Source organism: Papilio polytes, unplaced genomic scaffold (assembly GCF_000836215.1).
Source record: "Papilio polytes unplaced genomic scaffold, Ppol_1.0 DF821644.1, whole genome shotgun sequence".
Classification (NCBI taxonomy): domain Eukaryota; kingdom Metazoa; phylum Arthropoda; class Insecta; order Lepidoptera; family Papilionidae; genus Papilio; species Papilio polytes.
The window spans coordinates 219401-239877 of record NW_013527560.1 but is presented as its reverse complement, the minus strand read 5'-3'; the positions used below and the strand labels follow the sequence as shown (position 1 = coordinate 239877).

General features: G+C 32.0%; 1 protein-coding gene across 4 annotated transcripts in view; it reads right to left on the bottom strand.

The window, feature by feature from the left end:
- The window catches only part of LOC106108330 (PERQ amino acid-rich with GYF domain-containing protein 2), a 32571-nt gene that overhangs the window by 7239 nt on the left and 4855 nt on the right, over positions 1–20477 (bottom strand). Inside the window, exons 2-19 of one of the 4 annotated variants that reach the window (XM_013289465.1) lie at positions 18679–19014; positions 16764–16899; positions 16410–16528; positions 14755–14931; positions 14483–14562; positions 14178–14286; positions 13910–14025; positions 13661–13803; positions 13181–13587; positions 12044–13103; positions 11777–11914; positions 10606–10755; positions 10045–10137; positions 9286–9402; positions 2098–2397; positions 658–930; positions 319–555; positions 134–217 (exon numbers count right to left, since the gene is read on the bottom strand). In XM_013289465.1, the coding sequence (XP_013144919.1) occupies positions 134–217; positions 319–555; positions 658–930; positions 2098–2397; positions 9286–9402; positions 10045–10137; positions 10606–10755; positions 11777–11914; positions 12044–13103; positions 13181–13587; positions 13661–13803; positions 13910–14025; positions 14178–14286; positions 14483–14562; positions 14755–14931; positions 16410–16528; positions 16764–16899; positions 18679–18977 (4038 nt within the window). In that variant the 5' untranslated portion in view covers positions 18978–19014. The remainder of the gene's footprint in view (positions 1–133; positions 218–318; positions 556–657; positions 931–2097; positions 2398–9285; positions 9403–10044; positions 10138–10605; positions 10756–11776; positions 11915–12043; positions 13104–13180; positions 13588–13660; positions 13804–13909; positions 14026–14177; positions 14287–14482; positions 14563–14754; positions 14932–16409; positions 16529–16763; positions 16900–18678; positions 19015–20477) is intronic. The other 3 variants (XM_013289467.1, XM_013289466.1, XM_013289468.1) reach the window with 3 other exon arrangements.

Genomic DNA, 20477 nt, shown 5'->3' with positions numbered 1-20477 from the left:
TCTGCCTAAATAGAAAACGAAACCCTAGCGCGTAATGTTTTTTTCGACAAGCTGATAAAGAGGCTCTAAACTATCCCACTTCATATGAGAGAAACAAAGCAAACCTACGATGGTACAAAAAAGTAGCTAGTACCTTTCCTTCCTTGTCTACTTCTTTTCTGCTTTGTTTCTCTTCTTTTTTGTTTTTGGACAGCGAGGACTCATCCGACTTTTTGGTCTAAAATTAAAAAGCAAAATATCAATAAATGTAAAAACATTTAATTATAAGATACAAAACTCTTAATAATCTTAATAAGATAAGTTATAAAGTACACATACCTCCGCTTTAACAACATCTTCTTTGGCCTTCGTTTCAACCACTTCATCCTTTTTGCCCAACTTTATTTTTTTAGTCTTAGTCTTTGTGGCCTTACCCTTAACCAATTTATCATTCTCTAGTTTAGTATTCTTTAAAGCTTTTGTCTCAACAGACTTGTTATTATTCTGCTGTTCTTGCTTCTCGTTACTGCTATCACCGGATGGTTCTTCCTCTTTTGTAACATGATCAGCCTTTACCTAATATACAGATCGTTTACATAAAAATAAACCTAACCGTACCTACCTATAAAAATAAAAATAGATATCCAAATGGCTAAAAATCAAATAAAAACACATCACCTCTAGTTCCTCATTTTCCTCGGTACTTTTACTGGAGGAAGACGGGACATTCACAAGCCATTTTATTTGTAATAGATTTTGGATTTCCTCCAAGTTGGGTGTCGCCCTGTCGTGTATGTTTGGATAAACTTCCGACTGTGAGTCACTGCTTGTTGTTGAAACAGAGGATTGATTGTTTACTAAAGGCATTAACTGTACTGGCACTTGATCTTCCGATTTCACATCCTTGTCTATTTTCTCGGGCAATATAGATTTAGAGGTTAAGGCGGAGGGCTGCAAATATTTTTTTTATTATGATCATTTCATCTAATTTGTATTTTTGTAGTAAAGGTATTTATGTGCATACGTGTTATATAATAAACTCTTATATCTTGATTCACCCTTGCAGTAAAGCGGTGTATTTGATTTCCGTCACCAAAAGCATTAACGTGCAAAAATTCTCCCTTCCAATCAAAGAGCACCGTAGTAGAGTACGGATAAAAACTGATAAATTGTGCTTTTTTTTAATGAGAGAATATTACCATGACATTATTATATATGGTAATATTAAACCCCCATTCGCACGGGTGCTTTTATAACGTGCGTTAAAAAAGCGTTGAAATAGAAAAAATGCATTTTCGCAGCGCGTTTAAATTTCGAAATGTGGCATTTTAAGCGCTGCGCGAACGAAACAAGATGACTTCAAAGCGTTCGTATGAGCGAGGGCATTAAAAAAGCGTCAACGCCGAGCAGTACAAATCGCCGTGCGAATAAGGGCTAACGTACGAGTAGCGGGTATAACTTTGATTCTATCAATATGGGTGGATGTAAAAGTTAGTTCTTTTTATTATATTATTCATCAAGCGAATGAGGGCTAACGTAGCGGATAACGAGAAACGGGTTAACTATGATTTTGTCAGTATGTGGCTGGAAATAACAGTTCTTTTTATTCATCAAGCAACTGGTATCAAAAAGAATTTATTCCTCGCATAATTACAGCAAACAGCTTAATTAATAGCTACATGTTCGTAGCTAGTGTTAGTGTTAATAATCTGTGGCATGTAGGTAAAGCTAATGATAATAATCTGTGGCAGCACGATGTGCTCGTAATAACAGATAATGGAATACAAAAATAAACAGACCAGTCGAATAATAAAACAGCTGTAAGTCCTTTTAGAACAATATTAAAATAATTCTCTTTGTATAATTCTTGGGAACCGTTTGCCTACATTCACTTTTAAGCTAATGACCATAATCTTATCCACGTTAAACCCATAAGGAACCACATTTTTTGAATAACCTAAATGTTTTGTTTTTATCGTAAATAACCTTTAGATGCATCTAAGGCTGAAGCCAAAATGTACCAACGTATTTCATATTTAAGTAATCCAAATAACTAATCAACGCTACTTTTAAAAATTAAACACTTAACAATAAAAATAGTAATTGGAAAAACGTCACCTCAACGTTGTCCTCTGTACGTTTAATCTGAATTGGTTCTATAGTAACTAGCCATCTCTCTTTTAATATTTTTTGAATCTCTTCTAAATTTGGGATCAACTTCTCTAAAATACTGGAGCAACTTTTAGGTTTAGAACCACCACTCGTAGCCGATCCTGACGATTTAATGCTTGCCGATGGCAATGCTTGTGAAGTGTTAACGCTTTGTGATGCCCTGAGCTGCACTGGCATTTGGTCTCTAGCATTTATTTTCTCATATATTTTTTCGGGCAATAGAGACTTAGAAGTTAGAGCGGAAGGCTGCAAATATTTCACGTCATCAATTTACAAGAAAACATTTTAACCTAAACATATTTATTGTCATATTCCTATCATTTTTCTTCTAAGTCTTGGTCATGTAAAATCTTCTTGAAATTGCTGGGTTTCTTGATCTGCAATTCTTCAGCGTTGGTTTACTGTGTTGATAGGACCAAACGCGCAGTACCGCGCTTGCGTTTGCTAGTAAACGCAAGCGCGATGCTGCGCATATTGGCAACGGTTTACAGTAAACATCGAGGTTGTCACGAAGGCACCAACTTCTTCTTGATAGTTTCTTATACTTGCATTTTTCGCGACCAACTCAACGACGAACAGTGATCGCGCAAACTAATTTCTTCTACCATACATAGTGAAATCGTTTACTTCCGAATTTAGAATAAAACTAGCTTTCACCCGCGACTCCGTCCGCGTGGAATTAAAAAAAAAACAAAAGTGAGTAGCCTATGTGTTCTTCCATACTATCCTCTACATCTATACCAAATTTCAACGAAATCCGTTCAGCCGTTTAGCCTACAAACTGTAACAAAAATCCATCCATCCATCCATCTAAACTTTCGCATTTATAATATTAGTAAGAAGACAAAACAATTTAACAACAATCTCATACCATTACGTGCCTGTGTAATAGTCTACTTTACATGTGATTTAATTAATATTTTTGTACATCTGAGTCGTCTACCAGGACTACCATAAATACCAATCAGTCCTAGTAATTGCATCGCAAAAAGACAGTTGGTCATTACATTTATAGATCCTACAACCATTAGCTGCATCTAAAGTGGAAAACCGCCGACTAAATAACTTAATATAGGGTATCCGCAATTTACATAAATAGAAGACCTCATGTTCATTCGTTTATTCTATCATAATTGTCATATTTCCAGCGGTACAGCCAGCTTCCGTCTTACACCTGATTGCCTTTAGTCGCGTACAGTTTAGTATTAGTTATAAGCCGAAATTTGATTAGTGATGTTCATTTTAACGAAAGTGATGTACTCCTTCAGTTATGGGTTACTGCATTTTTGCGTTTTTAACTCAATGTTGGTCATATGTATTTTGAAGGGTTAAAAATTGCGACGGCAATATTTTTAGATAATTTTGTTTAATTTTCGTTATTTGTTTTACTTGGTTTTCACTTGGTTGTTGTTTAAATCGTCGTGTAATATCTTAAATAGCCATAGATGTCAATAAAGAGATTACACTGCAATAGCATTGCAAATACATACCCATACCCGAAAGAAAAAAAAAACAAGGTCTCATTACACATCCACCTCCTTCAATAAAATTGAAGAACCCTCCACAAACCAAAATCCAAAGGAATTAAGGACGGGAAAAAGGTATTCCTCAGTTAGGGTTGTCAATGTAAGATAATATGAATTTTACGAGTACAAGTTGTGAAAAAACGGTTTCAAAGTGTAAAAAAAATTAGTGAGAAGATGAAAGTTTAATTAAACAATCCAATTAAAATGCACATGCAAAAATGTTTAACACAAAAACAAATCAATAATTATTTTTTAATATAAATTGTCATTTTTAACAGACATTTATCTGAATGTAGCGCGAAAGATGAATATTGGACATCTTAGGCATACATCAATATCCTCAATCTTGAAATGATTTCACATTAACCGTATATTTCCTCAGGAGAAACACTTCTACAAAAACATATTGTTATTCCTCTCATTTAAAAAAAAAAGAAACTCTAAATTGTATTGTGTTTCAATAGAAGATATTCACAGTAATGTTTGCTAGGCATAAATACAGCATAAGCTTATATATTAAACGATTTACTAGCACAGAAAAAGCACGAGGTGATTGTTAGTACAGATATTAAAATGTAGCGTCACAAAATAACATTCAAAGTAAAAGCAGCAGAAAAAAATATACAAGCAATGTCTCAAATAAAATCATGTTTCAGATTTGATTTAAGTGGTGTTGGTTTCATAATACTAGCTAACATTTTATAAACATATTTACAGTGTTATTTTCACTTTTTTTTTAATGTTCATACGCGGATTAAGTTTCCATTGAGGTAACCATTGTACAAACACTTATAATAATTTCATTCTTTTTTAAAAACAAACGGATATTAAGGCAAAAAAATAGTATTAACAAAATAATAGATATATGCAAAAATAACAAAAAATAAATAGATTACGTTTTCAAAAATGAATGAGACATTAGCACACCATTGCAACAAACCGAAAAAAGCATGTTTTTTTATAATTAAAAAAGCTGTATGTACCATAAATTCTTTACCACTTTTAAAAATAAAAACAAAATATTTGGAATTGTCACAGTCAGTAACATAATGTAAGTGTTTTGTATTCCCAAAAATAATTAGTGTTCGGTGTTTTACTTACGTATTTGTTAATGAATACCGCTGAAATGTTTCCGTTCAAAGGAATATATATCTGTCATAATGTAATGATATCTCGTTCTGTCACAAAACTATTTAAAAATAAAATAATTACTTAGTATCCAAAATCTTATGTAAATATCAAATGTCCGTGTTGAAAAATTGAAAGTTTACTTTATTATTAAAACTGTTTATTACATATACAATACAGGACACAATGAATAGACATAATAACATAATTTTCGTATACTACATAATGGGACACTGATAATTTCCATATCTTACCGCATTAACGACATTTTTCTGAAGTAGAACTTACAACAAACTTCATGGGAAATAAGGATCAAACTACATGCCATAATTATTTATTTGTAGTAATAAATTCATAGCGAATTTTATCGAACCAAGCCTAAAACATCACAAAGACCAATAAAAACAACAGAACTACGCAAACTAACAATACTTCGACGAATTGTATTCTTTATCACAGGAATATAATATTAGTAGGCGTTATTATAATAATTTTTAAAAAATAATAGTAACATATGTATATTTTAATGAAATTTTTTGACCCGACTACGTGAATTCCGGATATTATATTCGAAGGTTCACAATTAAATGATTTTAAACCATCATCCACTATCCTATGAATATGGATATAATTATCTTAATTTTATATACCAACAATATTTCATTCAAAAATATTTTTTAAACAATAACAATCATAGCATGCTTCGACAAATAACGAAACATACGTCTTACAATTACAAAATGCCCTAACAATGAGTTTCACCCATGTTTTAAAATGCTTGTTTATAATTTTGAAAATAAATATTTTTGTTTTTAATTTTTTCAAACTATACTAAAACTTTTGAGATTCTTTTTTGTTACTAACATAGCAGTGCAAATTTAGTGTAATTAAATTTTTTAACAGAAATGCCATCAGTCGCAATAAATTTAATGAGAATGAAATTTGTATTTTTAATTCTATTTGTATAAGCTGGGTTTCTACTTTTCCGCTCAGAAGCATAAGGTTTTTTTACATTAAACATTGAGATAGATCAAAAGGAGATATAACGTCATGACATAAAAACCCGTAGGCGAATTTAAAAGATTCGTTCTCGACTTTAAAACACAAAAATCTTTATACAAGTTTGAATTTGAATGTATACGATAATCAGGACCTACGAAGATATTAAAAGTTATACATATCTTTTACAAGAAAACGACTAAAATAACTATGTACTTAAAAATATACTAAACTACTAATACTATAATAAGAAAGTCTTCAGCTGTTGTCTAGAACTTGTATGACTTTTACATTATCAGCTGCTCTTTTGATTATATTGTTCAAAACAGATCCCCCTGCAAACCATATGGATCGTTAACCTATTAAACGATAACTAACACATAATTTTGACATAAACATGGAAAGAAATCTATTATTCTTAGGAATCATGAAAGACAATATCAACATTAAGTAGAATCTAGTATTAACTTCGAAAACGTTATCATAACTTAAAAATATTTAATGAAATTAACAAAAATAAATGCTAGAAAAAATTGTAACGATTTTTTCTTATATATTTAACCTCAAAATTAAAATGAACACACTCAAACTCAATTTGGAATTCATAAAAAAAAATGGTTTAGTTATTTGCAACTGCCTGTTGTTTCTTAAATGTATTGTTACGAGCATTTTGAACTGACTAAAATTTTAATTGTTCGTCCGGATCCAATGTTTTTGCTTCAGAAAAAAAGTGGTAAAGAATTTAAAGGTGAAATAAGAAATGTGAAATTTATATCAGAATTAAATTGTAAAACAAACTATTGTCGTGGTGGTGCAACAGAACAATTGTACTACGAAAGGCAAACAGAATTACGTGATACTACTAGTCCTAACAACGTAAAAAAAAATCGTCTACATGCATTCAGTACACTTCAGTACAAAAATGATCATTAGATGATAATGTATTACTGACACATGTGTATAGTGCCCGTCAAGTCAATCAAAGAAACCTTAAATTACAAAAATAACTGATACTGATAAATTATTTATAACTTTTACGAGTTATTATAAACTAAAAAAAAACTACATTCACGTTACCTACTTAATCCGGTGTATTTTTCCAAATAGAAACCTAAAATACTTATACAAACAATCACGTTTTAGCAAAGAGCTCCCATTTGACAAAAAGTAAGCAAGAATGTTAATAGCATAATTACAAAAGCCTTTGTGAATGTATTTGTTTACTCAATTATAGCTACAAATGACAAAGACATAAATGTATAAACTTCTTTTCACGGTTCTCTTCTCCGATTAACAAAGATAACGAGCACTTTCTCTGCACAACACATACATTTATACATATATCGTTGACAGAACTTAATTTTAAATGATTAAACCAACACCGTTAACCGACCAACACCTTAATCGCATAATCAGATAAATATGTAATTACAATAATTGTATCACAACTACGTGATTTTGTAACACTGTTGAACCTCTTTAAGTCGAAATAGAATAAAAACGAATTGTCGAGTTATCAAACTATAGTAGTTATTAAAAAAATGTCGAATTTTATTTGTATTCGACTTGTAGAGGTTAAGATTTAATTAACAGAGTTGATTAACATCTTTAATGGTATTATCGACAACACATAAGAAATCAAAACAATATTAAACTCATATTTCAAATTAAAATAAAAAAAAAAAACAAACAAACAAAACTTTTTCTTCAGTATGTAGGCTGGCCAGGAAAATAGAAAACATCGCCACGTTGCGGTAAACTCCGTTGTACCTACCGCACTAACCACCACACCAAGCTAACTACTTGTTAGAGTATAATATTTTAAATAAAAAAGAAAATTCGCTGAATCGCATTGTCGATTAATAACGCGCAAATTTTGAGTTTGTGATAATTTAATGTATTAAAATACAAAAAAAATACTCATAGCCAAGAAGAGACGTATTTAAGCCTTTATGGGAGAAAGAATTTATTGGATTTTATAGGAGGGCTGCAAATTAAATGGCGCCTTTATGACAGGTACTCTATTTTCCTGATCAGGCTATAATTAGTTTCACAATGACAAACATGAAGTTATAAAATTCAATAGCCAACCAACATTGTATGCATACATAGTGAATGTAATTGACTTTTTACGAGTTATGTATGGACATATGTACAGCATTGACTTGGTTTTCAGTGGGGTTTACTTTTAACTAATGGAGGTTTTGACTTAAAGTCAATAAAAGTTTTAGTGTTTAGTAGCAAAGTGGAACTATTGTAATATTACATAACAAATTTGTGAAATATGCATTCATTTATGGAAGCTGTTTAAGGAATCATGAAACTAAATAATATACATATATACCACAATAAATCGAATAAGAAACTCATGAGTATCATTATAAAAACTTATCTCAGGCTAACATTAGCATTGGGAGATTAAACTGCAAACTGACAATCAGAAGCATACCTATTATTTTCAAATTGCTGCAAATTTAATTTTGCAACTAAAATCAAAGCTGTATATTATTTTTAATTGTACATTTTAATTAATCATACACATACAATGCTATTTTGAAATATTATCGTTATATTGAAGATTTAAAGACAATGATTATTGAAAAAATCAATGTGTGGCTTTATTAGACGAGATAGAAAAACAATAATTGATGAATTTTAATCAATTATATTAATATAACTTAGAAAGTTTATGACAAATTAAAAAATCTATGAATACACAAAAAACTTATATTAAGGCGTAAGAAGCTTAATCAACCAATTGTAATAAGAAAATGTTCCAAATGGCGCTAAATAATTTCAAATCATTAAGTTGATTTGAAACCAACAGACAAATGTCGTTCATGATTCCTTCATATTGTGGAAAGGCAAATTTAATTAGTAAAACAACATTACACCATTTCAAACAGGTGATTGTCATTCAAAAGAATACCATCGCTTTAGGTGATGCAAAGCGTTATGCACATTCGAACCCAAATATTTTACTAAATGCGTGTATTTTTCTCGTTAAGAACAAAAAGCTTATTAATCGGAATGATTTTCTTATCTTAAAAAATCGGAAATAGTAATTTCTTTCCATGAAAATGATGAAAAAAAAAATACACAGCAGTGTAATTTGCATAACCCAATGCATATCCGTGCACAATTAGAGGTCGGCTCAAACATTGCATTCATACTGGTATTGTTCACGAATATTATTAAGTTAGAAATTTCCAAGCAGAATAGACGTTAGAAGCATCAAAATAGTGATAGCCTGGCGGAATGATAGACTGGATTTTAATTCCAGTCATTTGCGTGGTGACTTGTGCAGTATCTATGGTGTGTTATCACAATTAGAACCTTCAGAATCTCCTTGAGAAGGTAAGCTATCACTATTTCGGAGCATGCCACTTACAAATTCATAATACATGTGACCTTCGTATACAATTTTACAATATTTCAATAGCGTCTTAATGGTATAACGACGATGTACGTTGTCACTTACCTCCGTGTCCCAAAACTGCATTGGTAAGTTATTAACTCGAGACTCGTTAGTAGCGTCCACAGACTGAGGCATCCACAGCATCTCCGGGGACTGAGCACTCTGACGCCATAGGCTTTCCTGTTAATAGTTTACATATATATTAGATATTTTAAACTAATTTACACTTTATACTTCAAAATTACTTGTCTACATTGTAGACTAATGTAGAAAAAAGAAAGTAATGACCGCTTCTTTAGATTTTTTGTCAATAATCAAAAGAAAAGCTCAGCCATTCTTTGTTACCATCATTCTCATTGAAAAATATAACAAACACAGTGAAAATATGTAGTTATATTTTACATGTCATACTAACATTATAAATGTGAAAGTTTAGATGGATGGATGGATGTTTGTTGGAGTTTGTAGTCTAAATAGCTGAACAGATTTCGATGAAATTTGGTATAGATGTGGAGGATAGTCTGGAAGAACACATAGGCTACACACATGCATTTTTTTATTAATTTCACGGGGACGTAGTCGCGGCCGAAAGCTAGTAATATTATAAATGTGAAAGTTTAGATGGGTGGTTGTTTATTAGAGTTTGTAGCTTAAGTGGGTAAAAAGAACTCGATAAAATTTGGCAAAGACGTAGAGCATAGTCTGTAAGAACACATAGGCTTCACGTTTGTTTTTTTATTATTCCTCGCGGACGGAATCGAAGTTGAAGGCTAGTGTGACAATAAAATAATCAATAGAAATCTAAAAAATAAATAAATTTACCTCTAACCCAAGTCCCTTTTGGTTGAGTAATTCGTGCTGACCATGAGATCGGCGATCATAGCCACCTTGCCCCGGGTACGGAGGCAGCAGGTCCTGTTAACAATACATGTATTTTTAACTAAAATCTATCTTAAAGTTTCATATTTAGGTAAAAGTAAATATCTGTTACAGTCATTTTTTATATTCTCAGAAATCAGTCATTTACAGACTCATTGTTTATAACTGGGAAAGCTAATGCGGTTTAACATCCCTGTGATTTTGACAAAAAGGAATGTTTTTATTTAGATGTTTAGTATTTTTATCGTCTATCATACACACGTTTACATCGATGGATGGATGTTTGTTAGAAGTGTATCCTAAACGACTGAATGGATCTTCATGAAATTTGTCATAAATGTAGAGCATAGTCTGGAAAAACATATAGGCTAGTCTATACTAATATTATAAAGAGAAGAGATATTATTGTATTATGGTATAATGTAACATGAGCTATATTTTTATTATTATTTCAATATGTCGCGAGCAATATGTAATTTTTTAGAAAGACTTAAAGTAACTTACAATAGGGGCACCAAAAGCCATAGGGCCATAGGAGCCAAGTCGACGCATGTTTACGTCACAGGCTCGACGTATCATCAAGTTAGAGTTGAAAAAGCCTGCTTTGTACCAATTGTACATATCCTTTGATGAGAATGGACCATGAACATTGTACTGTAACAATTGAAAATATTACTTTTGCATTATCTTTGGGAACGCAATATAATTTAACAGGTCCCATTTCATTTTCTTTAATTTCAGGTCTTCATGTTTTTATTATTATTATCTGTGAATTTTGAATATCCCTATACCACATGTAATTTTTTGATGGAATTTATAATATCAATACAGAACAATTATATGGATAGGAATTAAAATTTATACCAAATTTCTTAAACAAAAAACCTGAACAAGACCTGTTAAATTGTATTTTAATAAAATATTCTCAAGACACTAGATTACTATATATTTTTTTGCCAATGGTATATATAAGTTAATTATTGTGTACAAAATACTGAACGTTAGAATTACAAATATATTATTCGTATGTTATAATAAAACTCTTTGGTTAAAATATACTATTTACAATAAAATAAAGGTGGTTCACATGCTTAATATAAAATAATATATATTTTTTTAAATTTAAATTATGCCTTATGTTTTAAACTAATTATACATGAGGCATCAAAGACGCAATACAATACAGTTGTGATTCTCTTACCGCCTTATTTGCCTCTCTTCCAAGGGCCTTGTTTTGCGATAACAAAAATAAAACAATTTAGATGGAGAGATTTACAACACATGAGTTTCCACCTCTTGGAGATCACATTAAACATTTTTGGTGAAAATAAAAGAAATTATCATTTCTAGTAATTGTTTTGCATAATTAATCGAAAATATTTATATACGAAAAACATAGACATAAGCGTTACAGACAAATCTTTACATGTATGAAACATTACATACACATAAATGTAAAAAAGCAACGGTCAAACTTTCCTTACATATAACCGAGTAGTTTTTCTGTATGTTTATACTGTTTGATTCATAGACCACTTGTTATACACTTATTATTAAGAAAATATCAAATCTTAATAAGTAAATTGACTCTTCAAAAAGAAATTCGTTCAGCAATAGACTTAGAGCTACTAATACTTTAATTGAATTACAAGGTATTATTAAAGATATTACATACCTGGGGATCTTCATAGTACCACTGGTCAAGAACATTCATGTTTTGAGGTGGTTGGCCGTACATAGAGCCATATGGTCCTTGCTGTTGTCCGGTTTGATATAGGTCTGCGCGCATTCTATGCATCTCGTTTGCTTGCATCTAAGATAAATTTATTAGGCATAATTTAATATTGCACATGTTATAGTTAAAATGGTGTGTAAATTACATTGTTAATTAGAAGTAAAAGTTACAAAATTTTTCAAAGGAAATTACAAATTGTACACTTACTGAATTATTAGCCTGCCCCATAAACAGTGAAGAATTGTGTACATTCGAACTACCCATCATGGATAAGCCACTTTGTTGGTGGTAAGCTGACATCATGGAAGGATTTTGCTGTATATCTGCGCCCAAGCCCATTATAATAGGATTTTGCATCATCGGTCTTGACACTCCTGGCATCGGTATGACTTGTCCATTTCCTGATGTGGGGAGTCCCATTGCAGTATTCAAGGCTTGATTTTGTACTCCAACGTTTTGCAAGGCGGATCCCATTCTAGCTGCTTGCATTGCCTGTATTGCTCCTTGCATTGCATTTGCATCTCTTCCAGATTGCAACATACTTGATTGCAGTTCTCCTGGTTGCATCCCTCCTTGGATAGCAGCTGATTGTAATCCGGCTTGTTGCAGTAAGCTCTGTTGTATGGCTTGTGCTGTTTGCATTCCACTTGTGTGTAATTGACCAGGATGAATACCAGCGAAGTGCATTGCGCCCGGCTGCATGGCATGCGGTTGCATCCCTAAAGCTTCATACCCTCCACGCCCGATGCCTGCATGGTAATGCATGCCGGCGGCTTGCATGCCTTGCATACCACCGACGTGCATATTGCCAGCTTGCATACCGCCGGCTTGCATATTGCCAGCTTGCATGCCGCCGCCTTGCATACCGCTGGCTTGCATGTTACCAGCTGGTACGCCTCCACCTTGCATGCCGCCGCCTTGCAACCCGCCACCTTGAATGTTGCCACTGTTGCCGCCTTGCATTCCGCCAGTTTGTATACCGCCTGCCTGTATTCCTTGGATACCCGCAACTTGCAAGATCCCAACTTGCATGCCGCCAGCTGGTATGCCACCAGGTTGTATGCCGCCAGTTTGCACACCACCCATGGATAGTCTAGGTGATATTGGTACGCTGCTACTTGGCATTTGCGTGGGCACTTGAAGATCTGTTGGGTTGCCAGAAGTATTTGCATTTGTGGATGTAGTACTTGATGTTGATGGTTTTGAATCATCAACAGATAAGTTGAACATTTCTTCCACAAGATTTTTAGATGTGGAATTGGCTTCACTGAAATACAAAATTTAATTAAACGAAGATATCTTAAAAAAATTAAAACGGAAAAATTTATTAACAACCACACTTACTCTTCATTTGCCAAAGAGTGCATCCTTTGCAAGATGGGCATGCCAGGCTGTCTTTGCGTATTGTCATTAGAAGCAACAATATTCTGATGTTTCTGACGTAGTGTATTGTTAGTAGTGATGAGAACAGACTGGAAGTTTCCTCTATCATTAGTAACTTTCTCCAAGTTAATGTCAGACCGCATCAAAGCATCGAAAGTTTTACTCTCAACAAATTTTGTCTTCAGACTAGCTTCTTTTTTGTCATCAGAGAAATTGGCAGTTTCTTCATCTTTCGGAGCAGATGTTGATGCCTGCGGTGTTTCACTTCTATCTGCTTCTTCTGCTTTAACATTGCATTCTTCTTGTCTGTTCTCCTCTTTGCTAATTTTAGTAGGAATATTATCGTCACTTGGCCCCATATTTAATGCCTGAGAAACCAAAACTATATTAATTTCTTCCACGACATAAAATCACTTTTTTCAACATAAGTATAAAAAATACCTGTTTGAACTTCACATCATTCGCTTCAAACTTATTAGGAGATAGTTTTTTAGCTTTATCTGATGCCCACCACTCTTCAAAACCATTTGCAGGGGTTTTTGTGTTGTGCGATAAACTCCCGTGAGTTAATGAACGTACCAAGGCTGAAATTAAACAATTTGAATAAAACAGCTGTAATTTAAAGTAAAAATTATTAATGAACTGAAAACAAACACATAGTTTACTTTAAAAAATCTTTAAGACACTCACGAAACGATGAAGATGGTTCAGTAGTCTTGGGTAAGTTCGTATCGTCGTTACTGTAACCATGAAAAGCTCCCGTGGAATCAAAAGTTCCGGTTCTTCCTACAGCATTTTCGACGGCCCTACAAAAATGAAAGTATTGAATTTGATATACTAAACTCGCATAACATTTATTTTAAATAGTAGTATGTAATAAAAATATTAAAACCATATGTATATCAGTCATATGCGCCCATTTACTTTGAAATATAATTATAAAAACGAATAAACTAACCATTCTGGGAGACTTTCTTCATTGTTGGCTTCAGCCCCAACCCAACCACTGCGATTTGCATTCCATGTTGACTGTTTCCCTTGAACAGGTCTTTCGCCCCAATCACGCTCTAGAAACGGTATTTTTTATTACTGTTGTAATACTATATTCTAGATTTGCTAATGTTGGGTCCTCTAGTAGGGTTACATGGTTCATATGAACAATAGAACTGGATTGCAATTTACCAACAGCTTCTTGTAGGTTTTCTAAAATGCCTAGAACAAGGCAAGTTTATTATTCTTCTTAACGTTATTTGTCTCACTTACCAGCATTAGGACGATTCCTGGATCGCCATTCATCTTCCTCTCGCGAATGCTGCCTCCAATTAGTATTATTATTGACACGTCTACAACAAAATGTTTATTCATAAATAAATTGAAATTAACAGAACTAAAAATGTTAGTGAGTTCAATATCTTATTTAAATGACAATATAACAAGTGATTCTTTTATATGTAAAAATTCGAAAAACGGAATGCCAAAGGTGCATGTGGAATCGAATCCCGAACGTCAGCTATATATTAGCTATGTAGACGTACCTTCGATATATTTTAGTCCCAGACCTTTCATGTTGCTCAACGTGAGGTCTTGGTGGCGGAAGTGGTTGTGGTGTGTTAACATTACTCCCCCCCCAGGGTATAGCTGTGTTAGCCTCAAATGGAGATTGATAAATTGGGGGCCTTGTATTTTTTTGAGCCATATTCCACAATATGCCCCTGTAAATAAAATGTCTTATAATAAATGAAGAAGCAACCCCATCAAATGTAAGTGTTCCTAATTGTTATAGAAATAAAAATAAATGCACTTCAATATTAATATTGCGCCTTAACCATGAATAAAGTAACATAAAAAATAGATAGTGTTTCCCAACATAAAGCACAACCATAACCTAAATATATTATAATATATTGCTAGACCCAAGTTCGATTCGTGGTTAGGTTGAACCGCTTTTCGGATTCTTAACTCAAAAATCACTTGATATGAATATTCTCATTTGTTATAAAAATAGCTTAAACAGCACACCATCTGGCACATATTTGACAAAGAATAGCAGAAGGCAAGTAGTTATTCAATTTAAAATACCATATAGTTAATGTTTATTAAGTAATTCACAATCATTCATTCTTACATATGAATATAAGCTTAATGCAAACATGTGTTAATAATTATTATAAAGATAGAAGTGCACCATCACCATTTATTATTCATATTATAACTATTAAAAATTGTTTAGCATGCTTATCCTACACCCAGAGCAAGTCCACAGAACCACCAAACTTTTATTACATATAAACAAAGTGAATACAAACACAAATACAACAATAAAACACACAAGTACTAATAAAAAACAAACCTTCCTATATTTTATTTTAATCTCTTAAAATATAAATGTAATATTACTTTTTACATTCCAGAACATGTTAGTAAATATTAATATAAGATTTTTTTTTAAATAATACAACTTTAATTGATTTCATTTATTACTTTAATATTTTATTAATAAGAATCATATTTTATTCAAAATATTATTATTTTTAAAATGCTTTTGTTGTATTTATTATAATTTCGTGCAATAGATATTAGATAAACATGTTTTGTTAAAAAAAATTAAGTCAATTTCTACCAATTTTAGCAATTTTTTTAAATTGTTTTGAATTTTATTTTACCTAGTTATACTATTACTAAAATCCTTTCATTTGATATCTATATTGGACGGTTGAGCAAAAATCTATCAAAAAGACATTTACCATTCTGTAATGGCGGCCATCTTGCATGATTCATAGTGTATCATAAAGGGATTGACAATATTCCCATGTTACATTGTTGCGGTTGTGCAAAAGTTGATGAACAATCTAATAGCAGGAATTGATAAAGGAACAAAGGTGTACAGATCAAGTTGCAAAGCAGTGTATGTTTTCATGTATTCCACATCTTATCTACCTACCTGCTATGCATTTCTCACAAAAAGCTTATATCCTGTGTCACATATCAGGCACACAGGTGGTAATGAGTCATTTACTTACATTAGCATTTGATTAGAGTGTGTTTAGAGAAAACAAACTGCTGTTATTTACTATTACTTTAAATTGATAATATCAACTAAATATAAAAAAAATTAACTTCAATAATTGTTTTTTTTTATGCACAGAGTATGTATATTTTGACATCAAATGTGTAAAGATATGTTCCTTACTTCCCAGATGATGCATTCCGTGGAAAAGGTGTGCGAGTACGACGATTCTCATTGGGAGAAGCACGGTTCAAGTTACGACTGGTAGTAGCAGGTTTGGCTCCTCTGGTATTCTCACGTTGCTAAATTAAAAAATGGAACTGTCACTATAAGTTTAAGTGCTATTGATGCACTGATGACTGATAAGTTTTGTTTATTAAAAATATACAAATTAAATTTTCTGCTGTTTTAATGCTAATAAGTTTTACTAAATCTTTTTATTTGGGCTTTTAAAAAAAAATAATCGGACAAATACACTGCGGGAAAAAAGTCTAAATCGATTTTTTTTTTTGAAAAAAGACTATAAGCTAATTTTACCATTTCTTCTTGAAAGGTGTTATTTAAAGCAACAGGTGGCTTTCGCCTTTGTTGATATAACTGATCAAAGTATTTTAATTGTTCAGGTGCCTCTGTGGTTCTTTCATACAGAGCTAGCATCTCTTCCCTTCCATACCTGAAAAAAAGACCAATATAGTAGACGTCAATTTTGTATCTTGCTCTAGTCTGTATATAAAACTGGAATCTGTTTTGGTTATGCCAAGATCTTCATATGGTCTCTCTTCTTTACTGCTAAGAATACTTCAAGACGTTTTGCCGAGTCATTTTGCTTTTAAAAATCTTGTACAAGAAAACTTGTGTTTCTCAGTTGAGTAGAATCACTCTGGATCCGTACATGTACATTCATAAATATATTCATTGCAATAAAGATTAACTTAAACATTACGACCCAATATTCAGATATATTTCTAACATTGGACAAACAATGTTAATCAATTCCTGAAAACTGTTTATGCCAAATAGAAAATTACCATGCTATTGGAATATCTCTGTAGCTTTTCACTGTCAAGCACTGTACATTATGTAAGTAACATTGTATCCAACTCATTTTCTTTGACATTAGTAATGATATCATTATGGATTAATTTGAATTGATTTATATGAAACATCTCAACAGCAAACTATTTAAAAATGTTTAGTTTCTACTTGTTTACATCTATAACTATAATTAGACTTGACAACTTATTTAAATTTGTTGAGTATAATTTCAAAACCTTGCAACTGCAGTTTCATTGTATTTGTACTTCTAGAAGAGTAGGCATCATTTCTCTCAGGAAACCAAGACATAACGAAATTTTACACAATTTTTGGAATAAGTCTTAAAAGTATATATGACATATGAAGAATTAGTACATACTATGCCAACCCTTAAATCTAAAAGGGCGGGGAGATGATAATGCAAATGAATAGTACACAAATTTCATGTGACACATTTCATACCTTTACTTAACTACATGGAAGTTTTATTAGTATGAGATCTTGAAAACAAAAAATGAAACATTTAGAGACTAAATTTGTGAAATTACAATAAAAAGCTAAAAAAAAATGCTAAAAAATTTCAAACCAAACACTGTTGCTATACAATCTAAACAGATTTATTCACGTGATTTTTGTACATCATGATACGAACAACAAACTAGTTGATTTCCCAATAGTGTTTTCTAAATGGTAGAATATAACTCACGACTTTCGATCCTGAGTCTTGCTCTGGTGTTTTAGGCTGAACAGTAATAATAACCATTAACCATATAGATTTTATTCATATGTAATTTTTTGGATTGTTTAAGCGTAAATGTGAAATACAATGTTTGATTCAACCAAATTTATTTGTTTTACAATGTTTGATTGTTGAAATTTGTAGACTCTGATATTTTGTTAATTATATTTTTAATTTCATAAATCAAACTTTTGTTAATATATTAAGTTTTCTTGTACCATTGCAACTAAGGTAAGGCCTTAGGCTGAAATATGGTTTACAACAGTAGTGGAATGGCTGGATTTAAACCTTGAGCCTAACAGTCCAACAAATAAAAGGGGTATAAAGTTAAACTTAGGAATATACTGAGTGTAGGCAAAATATTAGTACAAATTTTGCTTATACTAAGTTTATTACTAAGTTTAACTTTATACCGCGTTTATTTGAAGGTTTAGACCTCGTGATTGTATGTCCATACTCTTAACTAACTATAAGATTTCTGACTCTTCAAATTCAACCCTTACTTCTCCTAAGGCTGATGATGTGATTTATACATGTATTTTATGATTTTTAAAAGGGCATGATTGTATGAAGATAACTAATGGATAATTCAAAATATGAAAACAGAATGAGAATGTAAAATGATTTATGGAAACTTAAACTAAAAAGTACCAAATAGAAATTTCCAAATACACTCACCGCATCTCAGCTAATATTAATTCATTGTTGACAGGAGTGCCAGCATTTGTTGTTGGTGTTGTACTGGGAATAGCGGAAGCTTGTGCTGCGCCTTCTTCAGATTGGCCTTGAGCATTTGTTGCCTCTGAGTAACTCGCACTACCTGTGGGCGCTATGGATCCGTTAGGTGCAGTGGTAGTTACTACTCTCGAGTTTGTGGGGTTTTGATTGTTGCTTGCAGCCCCTCCTGAAGGACTTATTTGGCCAAAGTTACGCATCCATGCAGGTCCAAACTTAATGGGGTTGTTGCGATCTCCCATAATTGTCACAGTTTTAACAGTTTTCACAGTTTCAAGCCTAAAATGAAAAGAAAGAGTTATAACGTGTAAAACAATCGTAAATTCGCATCAGTAATCACCTGGATTAAGCAGATGTTAAGGCTAGACGTGTTTTACTTTTTTTTCTTCTACATTCTACTTACTGTACTTATATTGGCTGTATATACTCATATATAAAATATAAATCAGGGAAGAACATATAAGTAAAGAAATTTACATCTTCATTTAAAAGATGAAATAGTATATAGTCCGCTAAATTTAGCAATTGGCATGCAAAATTTAAGTGTTCATTTGGAATAGAATTTACTGTTGTCTAACTGGTGACAACCTGACATCTTAATCTAATTAAAGTTGTATTGCAATGCAATTTTTCAAATTACACATGAGTAAACAGCAACAATCATCACTTTCTAATTTACGCCAAGCCTGTCGCATAGCAGTTATTTACTATTTTTTTAACAAAAATTAAAAAAATAATTCAGGTTACATTACTCTAATTCTTGTTAGTCATTTTAGTATAATTTCATTGTATTCTATTAAAACTTGACATGTAAAATTAAGACAAGTGGTTTTTCTATGGCACAATATTGAAATTAGCTTAAGTTGACAAGGATTTGATTCAGTAATGGCTACAATACGCTCAGCGAAATGACCATCATTATGCTTACAATGCAAGTTATTATTGCATCCTTTAATCATAATTATGGATTCATTTTATGTCAATCTGTCTAACCTTGTGTTTGATTTGCTAATGTGCATGTACAAAAAATATAGATATTTCTGTTCAATTTTTCTAAAATATTAGAGATGTGACATGTTTTTAAATGGCAGCAAAAATCCAACATATAAAATGTACTATTAGTGTTTTTTTATATAATATAAGGTGGCAAACAAGCATGCGGACACCTCAATCCACAAAAATGGAAAGCGAACACTGCCCATTAACATCCACAATTGCAGATGCGTTGCCTACCTGTAATTGAGTTTTTTTAAGATGCTTTGTGAGTTTTATTAACATTTGCATTCCACAGACAAATAAATATTGTAAATCACCTACAATGTGTCCTATCAAAGAGTCTTATGTTGAAAATATGTACTTATTTTGGTTAATTATTAAAAATTGTTAAAGCTCAATACCTATTATTAAAATAAAAAGACTATCCCATAGTAAGAATTATATTTGTAAACAAAGGATAAGACCTTGAATGCTTTAACTTCATAAATTGCAAAATATTTGTGGAAACCAATTATTTCACATGTGATCTTGTACAATTGGTATAAATATTTCACAATTCCACTTAACTTTAAAAAAATTAATGAAAAATGTGGAGTTGTTGTATGGTATCAACTTTATTTGATGATTTAAAACATGGTATAGTTTAACACTGATGTTAGCGAGCGTTCGCACGGACGCGAAAACGCTAGGCGGTAACTATGTGTCAAAATAGAACGTATGGGATTGTATGAAGCCGTTCATACGGG